A 20,198-nucleotide genomic window follows, 5' to 3' on the forward strand; every position below is an offset into this window, starting at 1 on the left:
ATGAGGATGGGGTCTGGGAAAACAGTATTGTGGGCAGCTTCTTACAGAGACCACAGACAGAGCCTTCCATGTTTCTGTTGCAGTTCGGGGCTGCTCAGCTTTTTCTCAATGAAACTCTTGGCTAACACTTCAAAAGAAAAGGGAGCTGTCCCCGCTATTTTTTAAAACAGTGGAGACAGTCTCATGAAGCCAAATGCGGCTTGCTAACACAAACTGAAGGGAGGAGTTTAAGTTTTCTGGAGAGTTCCTAGGTAGACAGCCAAACCAGGTCATTTAAGACTCCAAACTCCATTTGGGCGTTTGGGAAATCCATACGGACTCTCTGCCATGTTAATTTTCCTCTTGGATTTGGGATTCTTTGGACAACCCACAGAGGAAAGTTACAGAGGTTTCAACTTTGACTCAAGTCTTCTGCCAGGTAACCTACTCAAATGAGGGGTTTTTTCCTTCATTGTTTCTGCATGTTTTCTCTGCTGTATTCTCCCCTAGAATCCAGCACAGGAAAGGAATCAAAAAGCAAATAGTCCCAATCATTTATATAAATTGGGCATCACTTCTCCGGTCCTCAAAAAAGGAGAGTAAAAGCCCTGGCTGCTGCGTCTAGGATTCCATCCAGCCCTGACATGCTTTGACCTTCTGCTTTTTCTGTCACAATTTCCCTATCCTTTTCCTGTCCTCACTAACCTTCCTTCCTTCCAGCCAATTCAAACCCGATTTTCCTTCCCCTCACTAATCTCCCCCAACTCCACCCAGAGCAAGCTGCCTGAATTGAAAGCAATCACAAGCAAGCAAGCATGTTTGAGTCTTAAGAGAGCAGTATTTTCGCTTCCCTCCCTCCCTTCCTCCCTCCCTCCCTCATGCCTATGCAATCACAGGAAATGAACAACAGAGAGACCAAACTCTAGTTAGAGGCCTTTAAAATTCAACTTCACAAGCTTCTTCCCTCCCAACTCAAGGATGCTGTCATAAGATGGCAAGAAGAGGGAATGCTGGTTCTAAAGTTGTTGGCAACATTTAGAAAACAGGCTACAGTGTACCCCAGACTCCAAGGGAACCATCTTTACCACCTTCTACTGTCTATTTTTTTCTTTTTAATAACAGCTTTTGAGATGTAGTTCACATATATGGAATTCATCCACTTACAGTGTACCTCCTACTGCTTCTTGCAGACGTTCTAGCTTAATAGTTGAGTAGTGGTTTTGGTGCCCATGCTAGACTTGGATTCTAGCCCCAACTATATCATTGACAAGCTATGTGCCTTTGGACAAGTTATTTAATCTCTCTAGATCTCAGTTTCCTCATTTGCAAAGTGGAGATACTACTACTACTTGTTGGGAGATAATTCTCTGCGAGTCTCTTGTGTTTCTGCACATCTTGCGAGCTCAGGCACCAACTACCTTTGTTATGGGCTATCTTCTCAAAGATGTTGATATGGGGAACACTGAGATAGTGTCTCTGCACAGCAAAGGGCCAGCCTACTTACTGCCCATTATAAAAAATTCCAGTCCCCTAAGCTTAGAGTTCTCTCATATAACTCAATCCACTGTGTGTACAAGTGTCATCTGGCCGTCTTCATGTTACTCTGTGGGGATTGGGGCATGAAGAAGTCGAGCAAATATTGATACTCTGGCATGGCTATTGCTGTGGGCAATAAAGTTCTTTTATTCTAACCCAGGAGTCATGTGCCGGCATCTGTGAAACTGTCACGGGAGACCTTGTTTGCTTGCAAGTAGCGTCAAATCTCAGATCCTTCTTGCCACTGCCTCCCTTGTAGGGCTGTAGTAAAGATTAAATAAGATGATGCCAGTGCCCAGCATACTGCCTGACACAGTCAAACATAATAAGTTCTCAAAATGTTAGTTACCAGGTGCTTTTTATATTTGCCTGTCTTATGGTGGAACATCTTTCAACTTGCTATAAATTTCAATGGGCTTAGTTTTGCTCAGTGGGTGTTACACAAATATTATCAAGAATGAGGATGGAGATATAATATATTTAGCAATTTCTAGAGAAAGATCTCATTGCTATCCTTTTCACTCAGAAAATGGACAACTTACCTTCTTTCAGGATCAACTATCCACTCTCCTTCCCATTCCCAGCCTTTTGGAGGCAGAAAAAATTCCCTCTTGAGTTTTATTTTTCCTGTGACATCAGAAAACTTATGACGTCCTACTAATCCAGAAGTGCCCCATTTTCCAAACATGAGAGCTTGATTTTCATACTATTAAAAAAGAGATAAAATTGGAGAAACGCCATCAGAGAGCAAAAAATAAAGCTAGCACATACATTTTCAAGTTAATCGAGGACTCAGGCTAGACAACCACAGAAAACAGAATAAAGCTTTATGCTCAGAAGGTATGGACCTAATTTGAGTTGTTATTGATTATGCAACTTTGGATAAATCATTCACCTTTCTAAGACTCAGTGTTCTCATCTGAAAACTGAGGATAATGCTACCTCTCCTATAGAGTTGTTTGGAGTTTAAACGTGCAAATGATTGTGAACATGCTTTTTAAATAGCGATATAGCATCCTAATTGTTTCTATTATAATTTTGAATGGCTCAAGATAGTTCTGCGAACCTTATCTCTTAAATACCTGTGAAAGTCCTCAGCTTATGAATGAGCAGATTTTATAAAGTTTATTTGTAAGTCTACTGTTGAGAACTTGGGGCACATTTCCCTGTAGAAACAATATACAATTAATGTTGCCATTTCCCAAGCAGTCCACCAAAAAACCCATCTGAAACATGAAGGTCCTTTAGTGCCCAGCCCTTATTGGATCTAAAAGTTGAGCCTTCATTCCATCTGGAGTGTGGCAAGGAGACCAGGGCCTCTCTGGGAAGCAGGCTGAATGGCAATGGCACACTCTGGCTTCTAAGGCATCCTTTCCAAGTTAGCTATAAATGTAGGATGATCTGCTCTTCATCATGGCAACCACGGAGAGGGTAGAGATTTGCCAGTGTGGTGGGTGTCCCTGTTTGGATCCAAACTAGAATTTCCAATTGTCTGCTGATGAATCCACTGAGATGATTTGCATAAGCCATAGGAAAGTTTTTGGCTGAAGGAGAAAAGAGGAGATTTGAGTGGGGGCCTGAGTAGGAAATTGGAATCAAGAGGACACAATAGTGCCTATCTCAGATACTGGCTCTCAGCCTGGAGGGGAGATGTGCTTCAGGCAGAAAGTAAAGGAACTGTTATCCTAAGGGACCTTAGGGCTTGGGGTCACATGACATGGACACAGAATGGAGAGCAAGACCTTCCTGCTGTTCTGCTTGGAAGCCAGCAGAGCTTTAGTAAAATCCAGGCAGACTTTGGCATGGACAAGAGGGTATCAGCGGCAGTGGAGATGGGAGCCTCAAGTGGCTTTGAGCGCTGTGGCTTTAGTCAGCAGGACTAGGGCAGGACAGTAAGAAAAAAGTACTCATGGCCGGGCGCGGTGGCTCAAGCCTGTAATCCCAGCACTTTGGGAGGCCGAGACGGGTGGATCACGAGGTCAGGAGATCGAGACCATCCTGGCTAACACGGTGAAACCCCATCTCTACTAAAAAATACAAAAAACTAGCCGGGCGAGGTGGTGGGTGCCTGTAGTCCCAGCTACTCAGGAGGCTGAGGCAGGAGAATGGCGTAAACCCGGGAGGTGGAGCTTGCAGTGAGCTGAGATCCGGCCACTGCACCCCAGCCTGGGCGACAGAGCAAGACTCCGTCTCAAAAAAAAAAAAAAAAAGTACTCATGAGCAAGCACATGTGAAGCACCTCAAAGACTCCCAGAAATCTCGGGAGGAAATTTTGTAGAAAATTAAGTGCTAGTATTAGCACATGAAGGCAAGAGCCAGTAAAATTTCCATTATTATTATGAATGTGCCTCTGCTTGTACTCACAGGTGAGTCACACAGAACAACAGAAATGGGTGGATCATCTCTCTACATGAGTTGAAACTCAGGCTTCACTCTATGCAGGGAAGGATCCGAAAATGGGAAAGAGTGGAAGGAAGGCCTGGGCTGTTCGATCATTGCTCAGGGCTGCTTTCTCCAGGTTTAGACCCAGCCACAGAGCTGGAGAGCAGGTGGATGCCAAGAAATCCTACAGGAAGGCAGGAATGAGCCTCTCCTTGTATATGCCATGAAGCCCCTACTCCACACATCCAGCTGGCTGGACATCAACATCCTCCACTCAGGGTCTCCCTCGTGGCCTCCAGCACACCCTCTATCTTCACTAGCACTTCCAAGCCTGAGTGCGAGGGCTTGTGTGTTTCCCACACATTCCACTGTTTCTTAAAGTGGTCCCCACTGTCGCCCCATGTTGGAATCACCACTGGTGCTAATTCCTAACCTAAGCTACAGAATCAGAATCCCCAGGGTGCCCCTGGAGTCTGCATGCTTAACAAGATACCCAGTTTTGCAATCTTTGCAATAGACTGTGAGATCCTTGAGGACAAGGCTTGGCTTCTTCATCATCTTCAGCAGCTGGCTACCTGGCTCAGTGCCTGGCATGAAGCCACCACTCCCTAAAAGCTTCGATGGACAGATGGATGGATGGAGGAATGAATGATTGGGTGGATGGTAGGATAAATTGTCATCATTTATTTATTCATTCAATAAACATGCATTGGGACCTATTATGTGCCAGGAACTGTTGAATTAATAAAAAGTAAAAATAAAAGATGGTCATGGGTTGTCTTGCCTAGCAAGCAGATCAGAGCCACAGTCCTGAACCAGCTGCCAGGCATAGCAGTGGGTAGCAGGACCAGATTTCTAGATTAGCTAAAATGATGACAGTCTTCTCCTCATTGATTTGAGCATGAAGGCCTATGTGTAGAGCGGTGTTCATCTGAAAATTGTCAGAAGAGACCCACCAAATACATTTAGCAAATTTAAGTCAATAAGCACTTGAGTTAAAAATAGTATTAAAAAATCAAAATAATTCTACTTTTAGCTGTAAACATTTGTGAACATTGTTTTCATTGGTTTAATTGTAATGAGACTTTTCATTAACTAGGTGGATTTTAAGCTCAGTGAAGGTTTTACAAATTATCTCTATTGTTTTTGAAGTATTCAGGCAGCTTTTTTTTGCCCCTGGACGAGCCTATCTGAGGCTTCCCTTAAGTGTGAAATGGGTCTTCAGGGGTTTTAAGACCCTCTACCCCAAGTAAGCTTATCAAGATGTGAACATCTCAAGAGTCCCCTCTCCTGGGTTGGGGTGTGTGTGTGTGTACTCTACTTAGTGTTCCTGCATCAGGCACCAATAAGATTATTACAGAGCTCTAGTTTTGAGAGCTAGAAAGGCACCCATTTTCAGTACTGCTGGGAGCATCGCGGTGGAAGTCATCTAAGTCATCTCTTGGAATTATCGCACAAAAGTGTTCATCACCATGGTGTGTTCCGATGTTGACAATAAAATCTCAAGAACATCTTCTCTTATCCCCTTAGGTTAAGATCCCTTGGATGGGATTTTAGGGGATGGTAAGGAGGGCTGTGGTCGTTTTTGGTATGTAAATGTTTTCCATAAAGGTGAAAAGTAAAAGTATCCCTCCCCCAACCAAAGAAGAAAAGATAGTGAATTATTAAAGGTACCATTTCAGCAAAGACGGTGAAAGTTCCTTCTGCGAAGCTGTTAAACTTCTTCTCCACAGCACTTAAGCCTAGCCAGATGTTCACCCGCAGCTCCACAGGCACCTTTGGCCCGTTGTTTTTCTCCTGTGGATACTGTGAGATGAACAATAGCATGTGATGTTACATTAGGCACAGCACGGACTGTGATATTATGTTAAAGCCAAAAGCAGAGTGAACATCTAATCATTGCTCTCACCAGTCTAATTTTATGTTTGCTTCAGTTAAAACATTTCCAGATGACCCTACAGCAAAGATTAAAATCACAATTAAAGCAGCAGATCTCGCAGTGTGATCCATAGATTCCTACCAGTCCCTGAGACATTTTCAGGAGGTCCACAAGTTCAAAACAATTTTTCTAATAACACTAACATGGTATTTATCTTCTTTACTGTATTGGTACTTGCACGGGTGGTGCAGAAGCAACAGTGGAAAAAACTCCTGCACTGTAGCAGGAATCAAGGCAGGATTGCCAAACTGGACCTAGTGGTAACAGTAAAAGTAATAGTAATAATAACTGCAATCTCAGTAAAGAAACAAAATTCCAGTTTCACTAAAGAATTATCTTTTCCTTCTTTTCCCCTGTGCAAAAACATAAAAATAAAAGGATTCTGTTGATCAAGCAGTAAAGATTACTAATTTTTTTTGAGACAGAGTCTCACTCTGTTGCTGGAGTACAGTGGCTCAATCTCGGCTCACTGCACCCTTGACCTCCTGGGCTCAAGCAATCCTCCCACCCCAGCTGCCAGAGTAGCTGGGATTACAGATGCATGCCACCATGCCTGGCTAATTTTTGTATTTTTTGTAGAGACGGTGGGTCTTGCCATGTTGCCCGGTCGGGTCTTGAAGTCCTGAACTCAAACGATCCGCCCACCTCAGCCTCCCAAAGTGCTGGGATGACAGGCGTGCACCACTGTGCCCAGACAAGATTACCAATCTTATTAAATCTCGACCCTTGAATACATGTCTTGTTAATATTTTGTGCGATGACATGGGAAGCAGACGCGAAGCACTTCTGCTGCATATTGGCATATGATGGTTGTCTTGAGAAAAAGCTCTTGTGCAATTTTTTGAGTTGTAAGTTGAACTAGATTTTTGAAAAATGAAATATCACTTTTACTTAAAACTGCAATTGAATAACGTGGTTATTCCAATTGGAGTATGGGGCAGGCATTTTTTTTTTTTTTTAACATAAACAAAGTGAGCCTCTCACTCCAAGGAAAAGAACTCTTTATTTATTGGTGATGACAAAATTCAAGCTTTCAAGTAAAATAATAGAGTGTTGGAAAACTTGAATCTGCAACAGTAAGTTTGATAGCTTCCCAACACACAAAGACTTTCTGATAAGTGATATTAACAAATGTGATTTAAAGTGTGATTTTTTTCAATATTGTTTGATAAAATGTGTCATAACTCAGTGATCTACATAATTCCATGAATTTTCCAAATGATTGTACATTATGTTACAAAATCATGCATGAATAAAAGAGTCATTCAAAGTCCAAGAAAGACCAAGGATTTTAATGTAGCTGAGTATGAAAAATTCATTGATATGGTTTCAGGTTTCACATTGCAATTAACCTTTTTAAAAGCTACCACTTGAGTTTGGTGTTATATCAAAGATGAATATTCATAATTATCTGAAAAGGTTATTATAATACTCCTCCCTTTTCCAACTACATATCTATGTGAGGCCAGATCCTCTTCATATACTTCAACCAAATAACTAATTCCATCAGCTTAAATGCACAAGAAGATGAGAGAATCCAGTTATGTTTCTGTTCAGCAAGACATTAAAGAAGTTTGCAAAAATGTAAAATAGTCTCACTCTGCTTTCTGATTTACTACACAAAATGTATTTTGTAAAAATACATAGTTTATGTTAACAATTATGTTAACATTTTAAATTAAATACATAATTGATGTAATCTATGTTAGTAATGGGTTTGTTATTTTTATGGTTAAATCAATAAATATTTTTAAAATTTATCAGTTTTGATTTCTATTACAGTAAATATTGATAGGTATAACCCACATAAATCAAAGCTCTCTGGGGTCTTCAATCTTTTTTTTCTAAAGTATAAAGGGATCTCCAGACCAAAAAAACTCACGAGTTAAAACAGCTCCCTAAACTGTGTAATGAGTGTTAACAAAATCAATAAATATATAAAACATTCTCTTAAAAGCATTTTGCTGTTTATCCACTAACTTCTAAAACCTAACACAGAGAAGGTGCCTTTGTCTCCTCTCCCACCCCCTGTGAAGTTTTATTTATTAATCAGTTTGCTTCCACCCACTGCTGAGGTCAATTATAATTGTGGTTCTATCTTAAGTAAAATTTATTCTACCAAGAGACACTTGAAAGAAGATAATCACTCTGATTCTATTTACACCCTCCTGATTAAAGAGCAATGAGTAAATTTATTAAAAGTTAGCAGAATCTCCTTGTTTGAAGAGAACACTCTCCCGACTTTGCCTTTTCTCTTCTTAATTGTTATTTCTGTGTCCCAAATCCAAAGAACTCCAGTTGGGGTTGGCCAGAGAGAAGATGTCAAAACATATGGATAGAAACTATTCTGATTTCTTTGTTTCCAGCCCTAGGTTCACCTTTGATTCCCCATATGCACACACAGAGTTCTTAATACGGGACCCTAGAATGGGCTTATGGGCTGTATAAAGCTCCTAAATTCTATGCAGAATATTAGCTGCACGTGCAGTGTGCATTTCCCTGGAGGATACGGCCTGTGGTTTTCGTCAGGCACTTAAGAGGGTCTATGACTCAAAAAACATTCAGAATATCTTCCCTAAAGTTACGATTGTCAAAAATGTTCACTTTGATTGGTTCATCAAACTGAAATTGATTCAATCTATTGCTCATTTGGTTAGAGCAACAGATTCCATGGACCAGCTCTACCGCTTTCTCTTTCTTTCCCCAACATTCACTAGAATGAAAGGAAGAAAGGCACTGCCTTGCATGAGACATTAGAAGTGAAATATTCATGCCAGAAAGCAAAGCATTCACAATGCCATGTTTATATTAACATCACAAAGACATCTAAGGAGGTGTCCTTGATTGAAAACCAGCCAACCTCAGATCACACTCTCAGAATGATCACCCCAGAGGGAGGGACCAGAATGGGCTAGAATTGACCCCAAACACCCTCACCGTTCAATGATTAGCAAATGACATAAAGCAGCCCCTTCTCAGGAATACAGCTTTTGCATTTAGTGTGTTTCACGTGACACAGTGAAGACATGTACCTTCAGAAAGATGGTTTGGGTTTTCCCACAGTATTTTCCAGATGCGTTCTCACCACTGGTGGAGTATAAGACCTGATGTGCGGGAATTCGTGCATAGGCCAGTCTCTTCTCTCCCCGGATCATCCAGATGATGATGTCAGGCATGCTGTTCTGTGGCTGGTCATGAGGATTGGATGGAAGAGGAAGCACAGCCATGGTTAGTCTAAATGGAGAGGGACTGAAGACCCTGCAGGCTGGACCCTCAGGGATTCATTTAGCAAAGAAATGCTGTGGTTAGGGCTCTGTCTCAAATTCCTGAGCTCCCATCTTCTAGAACCACACTGTGAGTTTGCAGGGCCGGGAGGCAGGCCAAAGGGAAGGGTGAGAAGCAGAGGCACAGCTTCATCTAGCAAAAGCCCCTCCTACTCTTCTCTGGGAGGTATCTTAGAAAATATTCCATCTTATCTCAAGCATCATTTGAAGAAAGTCACCAGCAGCAGTCAAAGGGTTATACATTGCATATATTTTACAGGACACAGGGTCTCTGGCTCACCATCCAATATTTGCCAAATCTGAAATATTAATTTTGTTTTCAAACCTCTTTTTTTCTGATTGTAAAGGAGATAATCCAGCTTCCAGGGCTGGATATTCAAATGTCCCTATTGGCACAGAGTGGTATAAAAAATCGCTTCTCCTAAGTCCACTATAAAACCCTGTGAAAGTACCAAAGCATACAAAGTAGAGAATTAAATTACCTATAATCCTGTGTGCTTTTTCAAGTGTATTTCTACCCACAAATATGACTACCTACCTAACCCTCTGATTTCTGAGGGACAGGAAGAGAATTTAAAGAGTGTGTGTGTGTGTGTATATATATATATATACACACACACTTCCTATATATATATATACACACACACACACACACACATATACACACACATATACACTTTAAGTTCTAGGGTACATGTGCACAACGTGCAGGTTTGTTACGTAAGTATACATGTGCCATGTTGGTTTGCTGCACCCATCAACTCGTCATTTACATTAGGTATTTCTCTTAATGCTATCCCTCCCCTAGTCCCCTACCCTCTGACAGGCCCCAGTGTGTGATGTTCCTCGCCCTGTGTCCAAATGTTCTTATTGTTCAGTTCCCACCTATGAGTGAGAACATGCAGTATTTGGTTTTCTGTCCTTGTAATAGTTTGCTGAAAATGATGGTTTCCAGCTTCATCCACGTCCCTGCAAAGGACATGTACTCATCCTTTTTATGGCTGCCTAGTATTCCACGATGTATATGCGCCACATTTTCTTAATCTAGTCTATCATTGATGGACATTTTTACGTCCACCATCTTTTTAAAATCGTCACACAACAAAGCTAACTAGTAAGTGCTATGTTTATCTCCATTTTACAGATGGGGAAACTGAGGCTCGGAGAGGTTGAATACTTTGCCCAATGTTATACATGGTAGAAACAATGTTCAAATTCAGGTCTTCCCAACCCCAGCCAAAGCTGACATTTTAATCCTCTGAACTACAAAGATCATTCAAAATATTCTCCAACAGTACCATGAAAATGATAATGATTTGTCCACTTTTGAAGACATTTCCAAGATCACCAACTCAAAATTATTCCCCTGCTCTAATTTCAATCACATTCATCATTAGCATCCTCAGCCCAGTTACTCATTGATTTTTACAATCTGTCAGATCTGCTCAATACCCAAGATAATGTAGTAGATTCTCTTTCCACCACCCTATTCTTGGTGCCATTTCGCAGAGCCCTTCTCCCATATCAGGTGACATTCGTGTAGTTTAAAAGTCCTACCTCTTCAGTCAGCTGCATTAATTTATCAAGCCAGTCCTCAATTTCTGCCAGTGTGGACTTCACGTCTGTGGCTTCCGACCTCATCCTCACAGCCGCCTCATGTATCTGGGAGAGAAACCTGAATCGCAGCTTTCGGATCTGAGTATCGAGAACTGTGACGTTGGCTTTTCCTTCTGTGAGAGGCAATGTGTATCTAGAAAAAGGAAGAAAAAAAGAAAGAGAGGATTTGAAGAATAACCTAATTTTAGGCTTCAGAACGGTCAAATACATTTGTTTGATTTCCATCTTGCAAACCACATCAACCTCCTAACTGAATCTACAAGCATTGCCTCGTTTATGCTGGAGTTGAGTGCATCTGGCATTGCCAGAGCAGACCTGCTAGTCTCTTAATGTTCATAAGGAATACAGGGAGATGAAAAATCCCAAAGCTATTTTAGGCCTTAGGGTTTAACTTATGGCCCAAAGAGTCACTGGAAAGAAGATGGAAACAGTGGCAGCTGAGAGAAACTGGCTTTCCCTTCTTTTGCTTCCTATAATCATTTTACAGACCCCCAAATAATGGAAGAAGGAGGGAGGTTAGAGACCATGTAGGTAAAGCGTACTTAACTTAGGGAATCCTGGGCCTCTAAGCAGTCTGTGGGTGGGTCTTAGAAGGTCTGTGAAACTCTGGAACTTATAAAGAAAACTGTGTCTATCTGTGTCAACACGTAGTGTGATGTAATGATAAACATAGGCTTTGGAGCCAACAACCTGGGTACTAAGCGTGGCTCCATTCCTTACTAGTTCTATTGTCTTGACCAGTCACTTACTTCCTTGTCCTCCTATTTTCAAATGTGGGACATACTTTTTAGGGCTGTTGTGAGAAGGAAACGAGTTGCTGTATAGAAAGCATTTAGAACAGTTGCGTAGCAAAGTCTAAATAATGTTGCCATCCTCGTCATCATCTCGTTGTCATCTTTATCATCATCATCTTATCAGATTCTCAAAGGGGCCCATGAACTCCAGAAAGATTTATGAACCACCCGTGTAGGCCAAATCTCCATTCAATATGAGAACTTCGATGTGTTGTGATGAGACCCCCATGGGTTACTGAGAACGGCTGAGCTAGGGCCAGAATTAGCCTCTGCTGCCAGGCCTTCCCTCTCACCATGGCATCTGGTGGCACACAGGGTGATGTTTTCACCAGGTTCAGGAAGCTCTATTCACAGTGTCCCTACCTAGAATTTCCACTCACTTGAATTTCACCCAGCTTCTTCAGTGAAGAAAATCCTAGCATGACTTCCCTTAAACACTGAATTTCCTGTTACATAAAGTTTAAAAAGATTCCAATTTGATTCCTCAAAAACAGCTCATATCAGAAGTATAAATAGATGACTGTAAATCTTAAAATTCACAGACATTTTCCCCATGAAAGTTATTACCACATGCTTCTGTTTGGTTTCCTAAATAACTATGGCATTGCACTTGAAGGGTTAATTCCCCAGAGTGAGACTTTGAGGCAAAAAGATATCTGGAAGCTGTTAGTTCAAAAGTCACGCTTGGGGCCTTGGACAAATAGATGTTGACTGTGAAATATGTGGCAGGAAGAGGGGCTGAGTTGTCAAACCCAGCTCTGGGCATCAGATATGTCATTTCATCTCTTTGGGCCTCTGTTTTCTCATTTACAAGATGAGGAGACTGAAGGACATGATCCCTTAGGACCCAGCTCTAACATTCAGAATTTAAACAAGCGCTCCAGCAGTACTTTGATTTGGGTTGCATTTCAATTACCGGCTTTACCACTAGGAGGCACAAGAAGACAGGGTGACTTAGGGCGTTAGCCCAGCGTGGGGAATAAAGGCCTTTTTGCTTGTGGAAAGCATTCAATATGCTTTTCTTTCGGAACTTCCCTGTCCACTGCTTTATTAACCAATATTTAAAATGAGTTTGTAACGAATCACTTCCCCCTTTGATTTCCATATGCTAAAAGATCTGAGCTGTTTCCCCTCATTGGTTATGAAAGGTCCGCTGGTTCAAGTCAAATCTACTGGTTTCGCCTAACAGAGGCTTGGCCACAATGTTTATTAGGCATTCAGTAAAAGAGCAAGTAAAAAGGCAGTTTCTAAAAATATGTTTATGAATTAGAGATATTGTTCTGAATGGCAAAATCGATGCTCCACCCCCAGATCCCATTCTCCGTAGAAGCCAGAAGTCACCCTTCTCCAGGGTGGGGGTCATCCTTGGGTTGATGAGAAGCAGAGGCTCAGGCTTGCTTCTTCCTCCCCTCCCCATCCCTGGCCTGAGGCTGCCTGGGACGTGCTTCCGGGAGTGGGGCCTCAGCCTCCCTTGGTTACTTTAGAACTGGCACCAAATCAGAAAGTGGAGCTTTTCCTGGTGGTGATTCAGGCACTCCTCCCAGTGAGGGCTTTTTACGAAGTTTGAATAATTCAAAATCACTTCTTAGACAAACATTAGAAACAATTCCTCAGGCTTTACAGTCTTAGAATTTCAGGGAGGAGAGCCTGGATAAAAATTCTGAGATAGGCGTAAGATCACTGTACCTCGTGTCTTCTATAACTTCATCTATCAGCTTCAGCCACAATTCAGCCAGCTGGTTTGCAGGAATTTTACCTTGTATCCCTGATTTTAGAGCCTCTATATTTGTTTGCTGAAGAATTTGAAAAGAGAGGAAATAATTGATAATTGTTTATTATGCCATTATACCTTTCATATAGTTTAACCTTTGAAATCACATAAATATTGTTATATATTCAAAAAACAAATAAAATGAAACCAGCAAAGATAGGAGAGGGAACCCTAAAGTGGAATATAACCAGAAATAAAACAGACCTAATTCCATTTCAGATGAATAACGTAATTACACTAAACTAACCCAAGTAACTTTTGGAACAAAAGAGTATTTTGACCATGTACTCTTTGTTAAAAGGCAAAAAAACAAACAAACAAACAAAAAAAACCCATAAACATATTGAACTCTAATTAGTAGGCTTATTTTTCACAGTGGTTTACCTACAGATTTTAGGATTGAACCAAGGAGCAAATATATTAAGGATAACGAAGGCCAGATTTCTCACTGCTGGAGAAGAAAGTTAGAGATACAGAAACACGGAGGACTAGAATAAACCTTGTGGTACTGGACTGGAATTGGAAGTATCTTTATGAAGTCATGGCTTTTAATATATTGATAGATATAGAAATAAATAGACATGTGTGTGTGTGCAAATTCGTTTGCCGAGAAGGCCTAGAAGCAATGATATTTCAGTAGTAGTGAGCACTCTAGTACCCAGATCTTGTTTCTAAAATGCTATTCCCCACTCAAAGGAAACAGTTGCTTGGAGAAATGGTGATTTACGGACTGGGGCAGAGAAAGTACGAGATAAGCTCAGAACATATGGTTCTATCCCATTGAGCACCTGCCAACAGAGAAGCTGAAGAAGAGCCTACCATGAGTATCAAAAATCCCAATGAGGGGAAAGGGAAAGCCACCGTCCTGTCCGCATTAGGCAGCTTGGTCAGTGGAGGGAGGTGATAAGAAGAACCAGGGTGAAAACTGCTGAAGAGCATCTCAAACACAGTTAGAATACAGGTGCAACTAATTCCTCACCAATGCCTTTGAGATGTACATTGCCTATCAACTGCAACTTTATTTTAGGGACAGTTATGATTAAGTCAATTTAAACCTATAGTTATCATCCCAGATTGCCTTTACAATGTAAAATATTCCACATTTTCCCATAGAGTTTTAGATCAAGTATACTCCTAAAACCCCATATGTTTTGGTCCAGCCCTGGTAGAGATTAGATCTTTAAAAAATTAATATTAACAAAATTTGGAAATCAAAACACCAAAGCCAGATGGATTTTATCACTACCTGACAGGAGTAACTTGGTGTATATATATATTTTTTTAGACAGAGTCTCACTCTGTCCAGGCTGGAGTGTAATGGTGCCCTCTTGGCTCACTGCAACCTTCATCTCCTGGGTTCAAGCGATTCTCCTGTCTCAGCCTCCCTAGTAGCTGGGATTACAGGCTCACATCACCACGCCCAGGTAATTTCTTTTGTATTTTTAGTAGAGATAGGGTTTCACCATGCTGACCAGGCTGGTCTCTAACTCCTGACCTCAAATGATCTGCCCACCTTGGTCTCCCAAAGTGCTGGGATTACTGGCTGAGCCACTGCACATGGCCAAGTAACTTAGTATTTTTGCTTAGTTAGAAATATCCCAAACATATCCCCCTTCTCCTCGCCAATCTAGTTCACCAATGTCAACTAGACGGATAATCACAGATATCATATATGTGCAGTTTGCACCAAAGGAAATCCCCAACCTCCAAACAAAAGAAGTTCCTCTAGTCTGCAGCAAGAGTGGAATGTGTCAGACATTGGTTCCTCTAAGCTACCTCTTCCTGCAGTGGAGATTTCCACTGCAAAATTCTCAGAGTTTTATATTGCTATTGGAATGAACCATTCTCCACACAAAAATTATGGCAGAAACTATGAGTTCCTATTCCACCCCCACTCCTACCTTTTTCATCCTCCCCTCTTCCACAGTAAGAAAATTTTTATCTGGGCATACGCCTGCCCAGGCATAAGACTACATTTTCCACCCTCCTTGGAGTCACATGTGGCTATATGACTGGATTCTGGCCAGTGGAAAGTGAGTAGAAATTAGGAGTATGACTTCTGCATCTTTCCCTTCAAGAGAAAGGCTGATGTCATCTTCTCCCCACTGTTTACCACCGCTCCCCTCAGGCTGGAGGGCAGATGTAGTAGTGAGTTGCCTCTACCATGCAGACAATGATAACTACTGAGTGATGGCAGAGCAACCAGGGCGTAAGAGCCTGGGTCCCCAATACCACTGAACCTCCATACTAACTTAGGACCATCTACCTCCACTTTTCCTAGAGACATTGCTCTTACCTTATTGATCACTGTATTGAGCACTGTTTTGTGTTATAGTGGCCTGACCTAATTCACCCTGCTTGGTGAAAAGGAAATGCAGAAAAAGAGAAACTTACCAGTCGTTCTGCCATAACTAGGAGAGTGTTCACCGCATCCAGGCGATGACTAATATCCTCCCAGTATGAAGTCAGGGTAACAACTGGCTTGGTGTGGGCCCAGGGCAAGTAATAATAGTAGTTTCCTGGTATAAAACATTGGAGGTCAATGAACACTGAACACTTAAAATGACAGCATGTTTATTAAAGAGATGTGCAGACTGAGCTGCTGATTAATCCACAGGCTTAGGGAATAGCTTTAGGTGATCTGGTTCTTTAATTTGACTCAAGTAAGCAACTGAAGACTAGGAAGCTCTTTTTTATTCAGTCTGTTCTGGAATTTTCTCTGAGACACCCTAGTAGACAGAGCACAGCAATCTCAGGATCATTTAGTGATTCAGGGCCATGCATCTGAACATCAAAGATGGTTCCCTAATGTGGCAGCAGAAAATACAGACAACATAGGAAGCTAGACTGAACATGTCAGTCCCTAAAAATTGTTATTCTAAATAAATGTTTTTGTTGGAAGTGGGCAAAAGAAAGAATTTCCTGTTCTTTGAAAGCTTTAGCTGGCTACATAGGGGTTGGTACTAGAGCGTTACTGTGATTAAGAATTATTAACTGATATTTTCTAGGATGTCTTATATTTTAAAACTGATTGTACAAAAATTAAGTTAAAACTCTGGCAATGCTGTTGGGAAATTTGATCGGTATTCCTCTCTCCCTTCTCTGTACTCTCAATTTGTTGACAGTTTTATTGGAAATTCTCATACTTTACTTTCTATTATGATTTATTTTATAGAGTAGAATGTAAGCTCCTTAAAATCAGGGATCATTTCTCACCCATCTTTGTTCAAATACAGCTATTTAATCCTCACATCAACTCTGGAGAAGAGAAAGAAACTGAGGGTTAGAATTCAGTGATGCGGTTAAGGTCACAGGCTGGCGAGTGACAGAGTGAAGAGCAGAAGCATGATTTCCCAGTATCTGAGCCAGAGTCCATTCATTTCAACTACTCAACCTAAGAAAGATTTGGGGCTTCGTAGGGGTAGAAGCTGCTTTGGGGAGCTCAGTACTTAGCACAGTGGCTACCTTGGGGTCTTACAGGGCAAAACCAATGTTAAAGCTCAGCAGGGAGAGGGTGGCATTGGGGTTCAGCCTCTGGCAATGGGACCTGCAATGTCTTGGGTTTGGCCAGTCTTTAAGGTGCCTGAACCCCAACCATACTCTCTTCCTCATTCAACCTTTTCCTTTCCGCTAACCATAGGCTGGGGAGAACAGTGCCAGAGGGAAGACACAGTGCTTGCTTCCAGTCCCGTGGTGCACCCCCTGTAAAGGTGCAGAGGAGAGAACGGTTAGTGCCAATCTTACCATCAAATACAGCACGGCTGTATTGAGTTGTTGACGCCAAAGGTTTACAGGTGGTGTCAAATTTGTTGCCATAGTTCCCAATGCTGACTTCAAACTGAATGGCCTCACCAACATCTTGCAACATGGTGGCCGAATGAAACACGGCAGACAGGCTGTACTTCCGCCTTCGCTGGTATTTCTATAAAGTATGAGTAGACATAAGCTTCAGTGAAAGGCCTTTTGTCCTTATTTATATGTGGATTTCTAGCAGATGCAATTCTAAACCTAATAGGTAGTACTGAATTAAATGACAGGGGAGAAGGTTCTTGGACCCACCAGTTCCTCTTGCGCTCATACAAGTGAGCAAAGATAGAAGCACTAGAATGTCCCTTGTGGCATTGATTGAAATGGAGGGAAAAAAATGAAAACAGTACACATGTCTTTCAGTAGGCCACTTGTTAAACAAGTTACATTACATCCATAAAATAGAATGAAAGTTCATAAAAAGACTTAAATAGATCCATATGTGCAACCATGACAAAAGAATATTTTTTGGGCTGGGCACAGTGGCTCATGCCTGTAATCCCAGCACCTTGGGAGCCCGAGGTGGGTGGATCACTTGAGGTCAGGAGTTCAAGACCAGCCTGGCCAACACGGTGAAACCCCGTCTCTACTAAAAATACAAAAATTAGCCGGGCATGGTGGTGCACACCTGTAATCCCAGCTACTTGGGAGGCTGAGGCACGAGAATCACTTGAACCCGGGAGACAGAGGTTGCAGTGAGCCAAGATCGTGCCACTGCATCTAGCCTGGTTGACAGAGCAAGACTCCGTCTCAAAATAAATAAATAAATAAATAAATAAATAAATAAATAAATAAAAGAGTATATTTTAAATAAATCTATTAGATATTTTAATATTGGCATATTCATAAAGAAAGTCTGGAGGAATGTAACTCAAATTGTTAACAGCAGTTATGTTGGAGAAAGTGGAGAGATTATGGCAAATTTTACTTTCTAACTTACACATTTTTAATGATTTTGAATGAAGTATTCATTTTCTTTTTTTTTTTTTGAGGCAGGGTCTTGCGCTGTCACTAGGTTGGAGTGCAATGGCATGATCATGGCTCACTACAGCCTCAACCTCTTGGGGGTTCAAGTGATCCTCTGGCCTCAGCCTCCCAACTTGCTGCGACTACAGGTGTGTGCCACTGCACCCAGCTAAAGTATTAATTTTCTAATCAGAAATAACAATAAAGATTTTAATGTCAGATATAAATAAAAATAGGGAAATAAGGTAAATTTATTTTAAATTGAAATGGAAATCAAACCTTCCTTTTTTTTTCTGAGACAGTCTCACTCTGTCACTCAGGCTGAAGTGCGGTGGCGCAATCTTGGCTCACTGCAAGCTCCGCCTCCAGGTTCATGCCATTCTCCTGCCTCAGCCTCCCGAATAGCTGGGACTACAGGCGCCCGCCACCACACCTGGCTAATTTTTTGTATTTTTAGTAGAGACGGGGTTTCACCGTGTAAGCCAGGATGGTCTCGATCTCCTGACCTTGTGATCCGCCCTCCTCAGCCTCCCAAAATGCTGGGATTACAGGCATGAACCACCATGCCCAGCCCCAAACCTTCCTTTTTCTTTTTAAATTACTGGTTTACTGAGAGAGTAGAAGATAGGGTCAACAATAACCACACTGAGTACCTACCAGCCTACCAGAAATGACCATGAGCCCTTCAGGCCTTCCTTCATGGGCACATAAAATCTCTTGAATCCATATCCTGCCCCAAATCCTTGCTCAGCTGGCATATCTTCTTCTTTATGAGACATATTCCCACAGATCTTCAGGCACTGTGCCTTCTCTTGTCAAAGAGCCATGCAATGGTTTAGGTTGTTGTGTTTCGTTATGTACTGTGCATTCCGCCATGCAATACTATCCGCATCCTGTGTCTATTCTAGAACTCTGATGGTACCCAGACTCTGCTTTTAATTATTTTGGGTATATACCCAGAAGTGGAATTTTTAATTCTTTTTTTTTTCAGACTGTGTCTCGCTCTTTCGCCCTGGCTGGAGTACACTGGTTCGATCTCAGCTCATTGTAACTTCCACCTCCTGGGTTCAAGTGATTCTCCTGCCTCAGCCTCCCAAGTAGCTGGGATTACAGGCGTGTGTCACCACACCTGGCTAATTTTTACATTTTTAGTAGACACGGGGTTTTACCATGTTGGCCAGGCTGGTCTCTAACTCCTGACCTCAAGTGACCCGCCTGCCTCGGCCTCCCAAAGTGCTGGGATTACAGGCATGAGCCACCATGCCTGGCTGGAATTTTTAAATTTTTGAAGACTGTTTTAAGAACTTCTGACAGTGACTGAAGCTTGTGGTCTTGAAGAACCCCTGAACATCCTTCTATTACAGAGTCTCCATTTTGGTTAAAGGAGTTTTTGACATGGTATAATAAAACCCTCCAATAGGGTTTTGTCAAATCCCCTCTAGGCCTCAATCTTTCTAAAAAGTCTTCCTAAAACATTGGTTTGCAACCTGAGCTGCACATTGAATGACCTGAGGAAGCTTTAACCTGGGCACTGTGAGTCTAAAAGCCTCCCTAGCTTAGTCCACTGTCACCTTGATAGAGGGGGATTAGGGGAGCATGCCACTTGTCAAGAGCTCTGCTCAACTATCCACAGCTAAGCCCCCTGGAATACCCATGGTCCAGAATGATGTGGAAATTCTGGGTTTGAGCTTGAATTGTGTCAAAACGAAAAAGTGGGAAGTTATTTGGATTAGTCAGAACTATATACAACATAACTTCTTCTTTATAAACCAGCTAGGATGATAGGAGAAAAGGGAAGGAGCTGAAAATAGGAAGCATGATTTGTGGTCTGAATCAGGGCCCAGGAGAAAATGGCCGGTATTTAAGCTGGAGCCATCTGTTAAGCCAGGGGCTGCACAGGATGGAAAAGGTTCATGGGGAGGCTCGGATGTGGGGTGGGAACTACAGGGATGATACTGCAGCTGGGCCGGCTCTGCTCTGCAGGCCTCCACATAGCCAGGATTCCATTAGAACTCTGCAGATGCTCTCACGCAGAGCTTGCAAAATGACCCCAGAATCCCTGATAGGACCCCCCCCCCCAGAGAGTATGAGCCCTAAAAGCAATAGTTTGGACTTCTGGCCAT

General features: G+C 41.9%; 1 protein-coding gene across 8 annotated transcripts in view; it reads right to left on the reverse strand.

The window, feature by feature from the left end:
- The window catches only part of MYOF (myoferlin), a 173,319-nt gene that overhangs the window by 58,736 nt on the left and 94,385 nt on the right, over positions 1-20,198 (reverse strand). For all 8 annotated transcript variants that reach the window (XM_077946808.1, XM_077946806.1, XM_015147703.3 and 5 more), the window contains 7 exons: positions 17,047-17,224; positions 15,697-15,821; positions 13,218-13,324; positions 10,678-10,870; positions 8,869-9,024; positions 5,572-5,703; positions 2,058-2,221 (listed from right to left, as the gene is read on the reverse strand). In XM_077946808.1, the coding sequence (XP_077802934.1) occupies positions 2,058-2,221; positions 5,572-5,703; positions 8,869-9,024; positions 10,678-10,870; positions 13,218-13,324; positions 15,697-15,821; positions 17,047-17,224 (1,055 nt within the window). The remainder of the gene's footprint in view (positions 1-2,057; positions 2,222-5,571; positions 5,704-8,868; positions 9,025-10,677; positions 10,871-13,217; positions 13,325-15,696; positions 15,822-17,046; positions 17,225-20,198) is intronic.

This window comes from Macaca mulatta, chromosome 9, assembly GCF_049350105.2.
Source record: "Macaca mulatta isolate MMU2019108-1 chromosome 9, T2T-MMU8v2.0, whole genome shotgun sequence".
NCBI lineage: Eukaryota > Metazoa > Chordata > Mammalia > Primates > Cercopithecidae > Macaca > Macaca mulatta.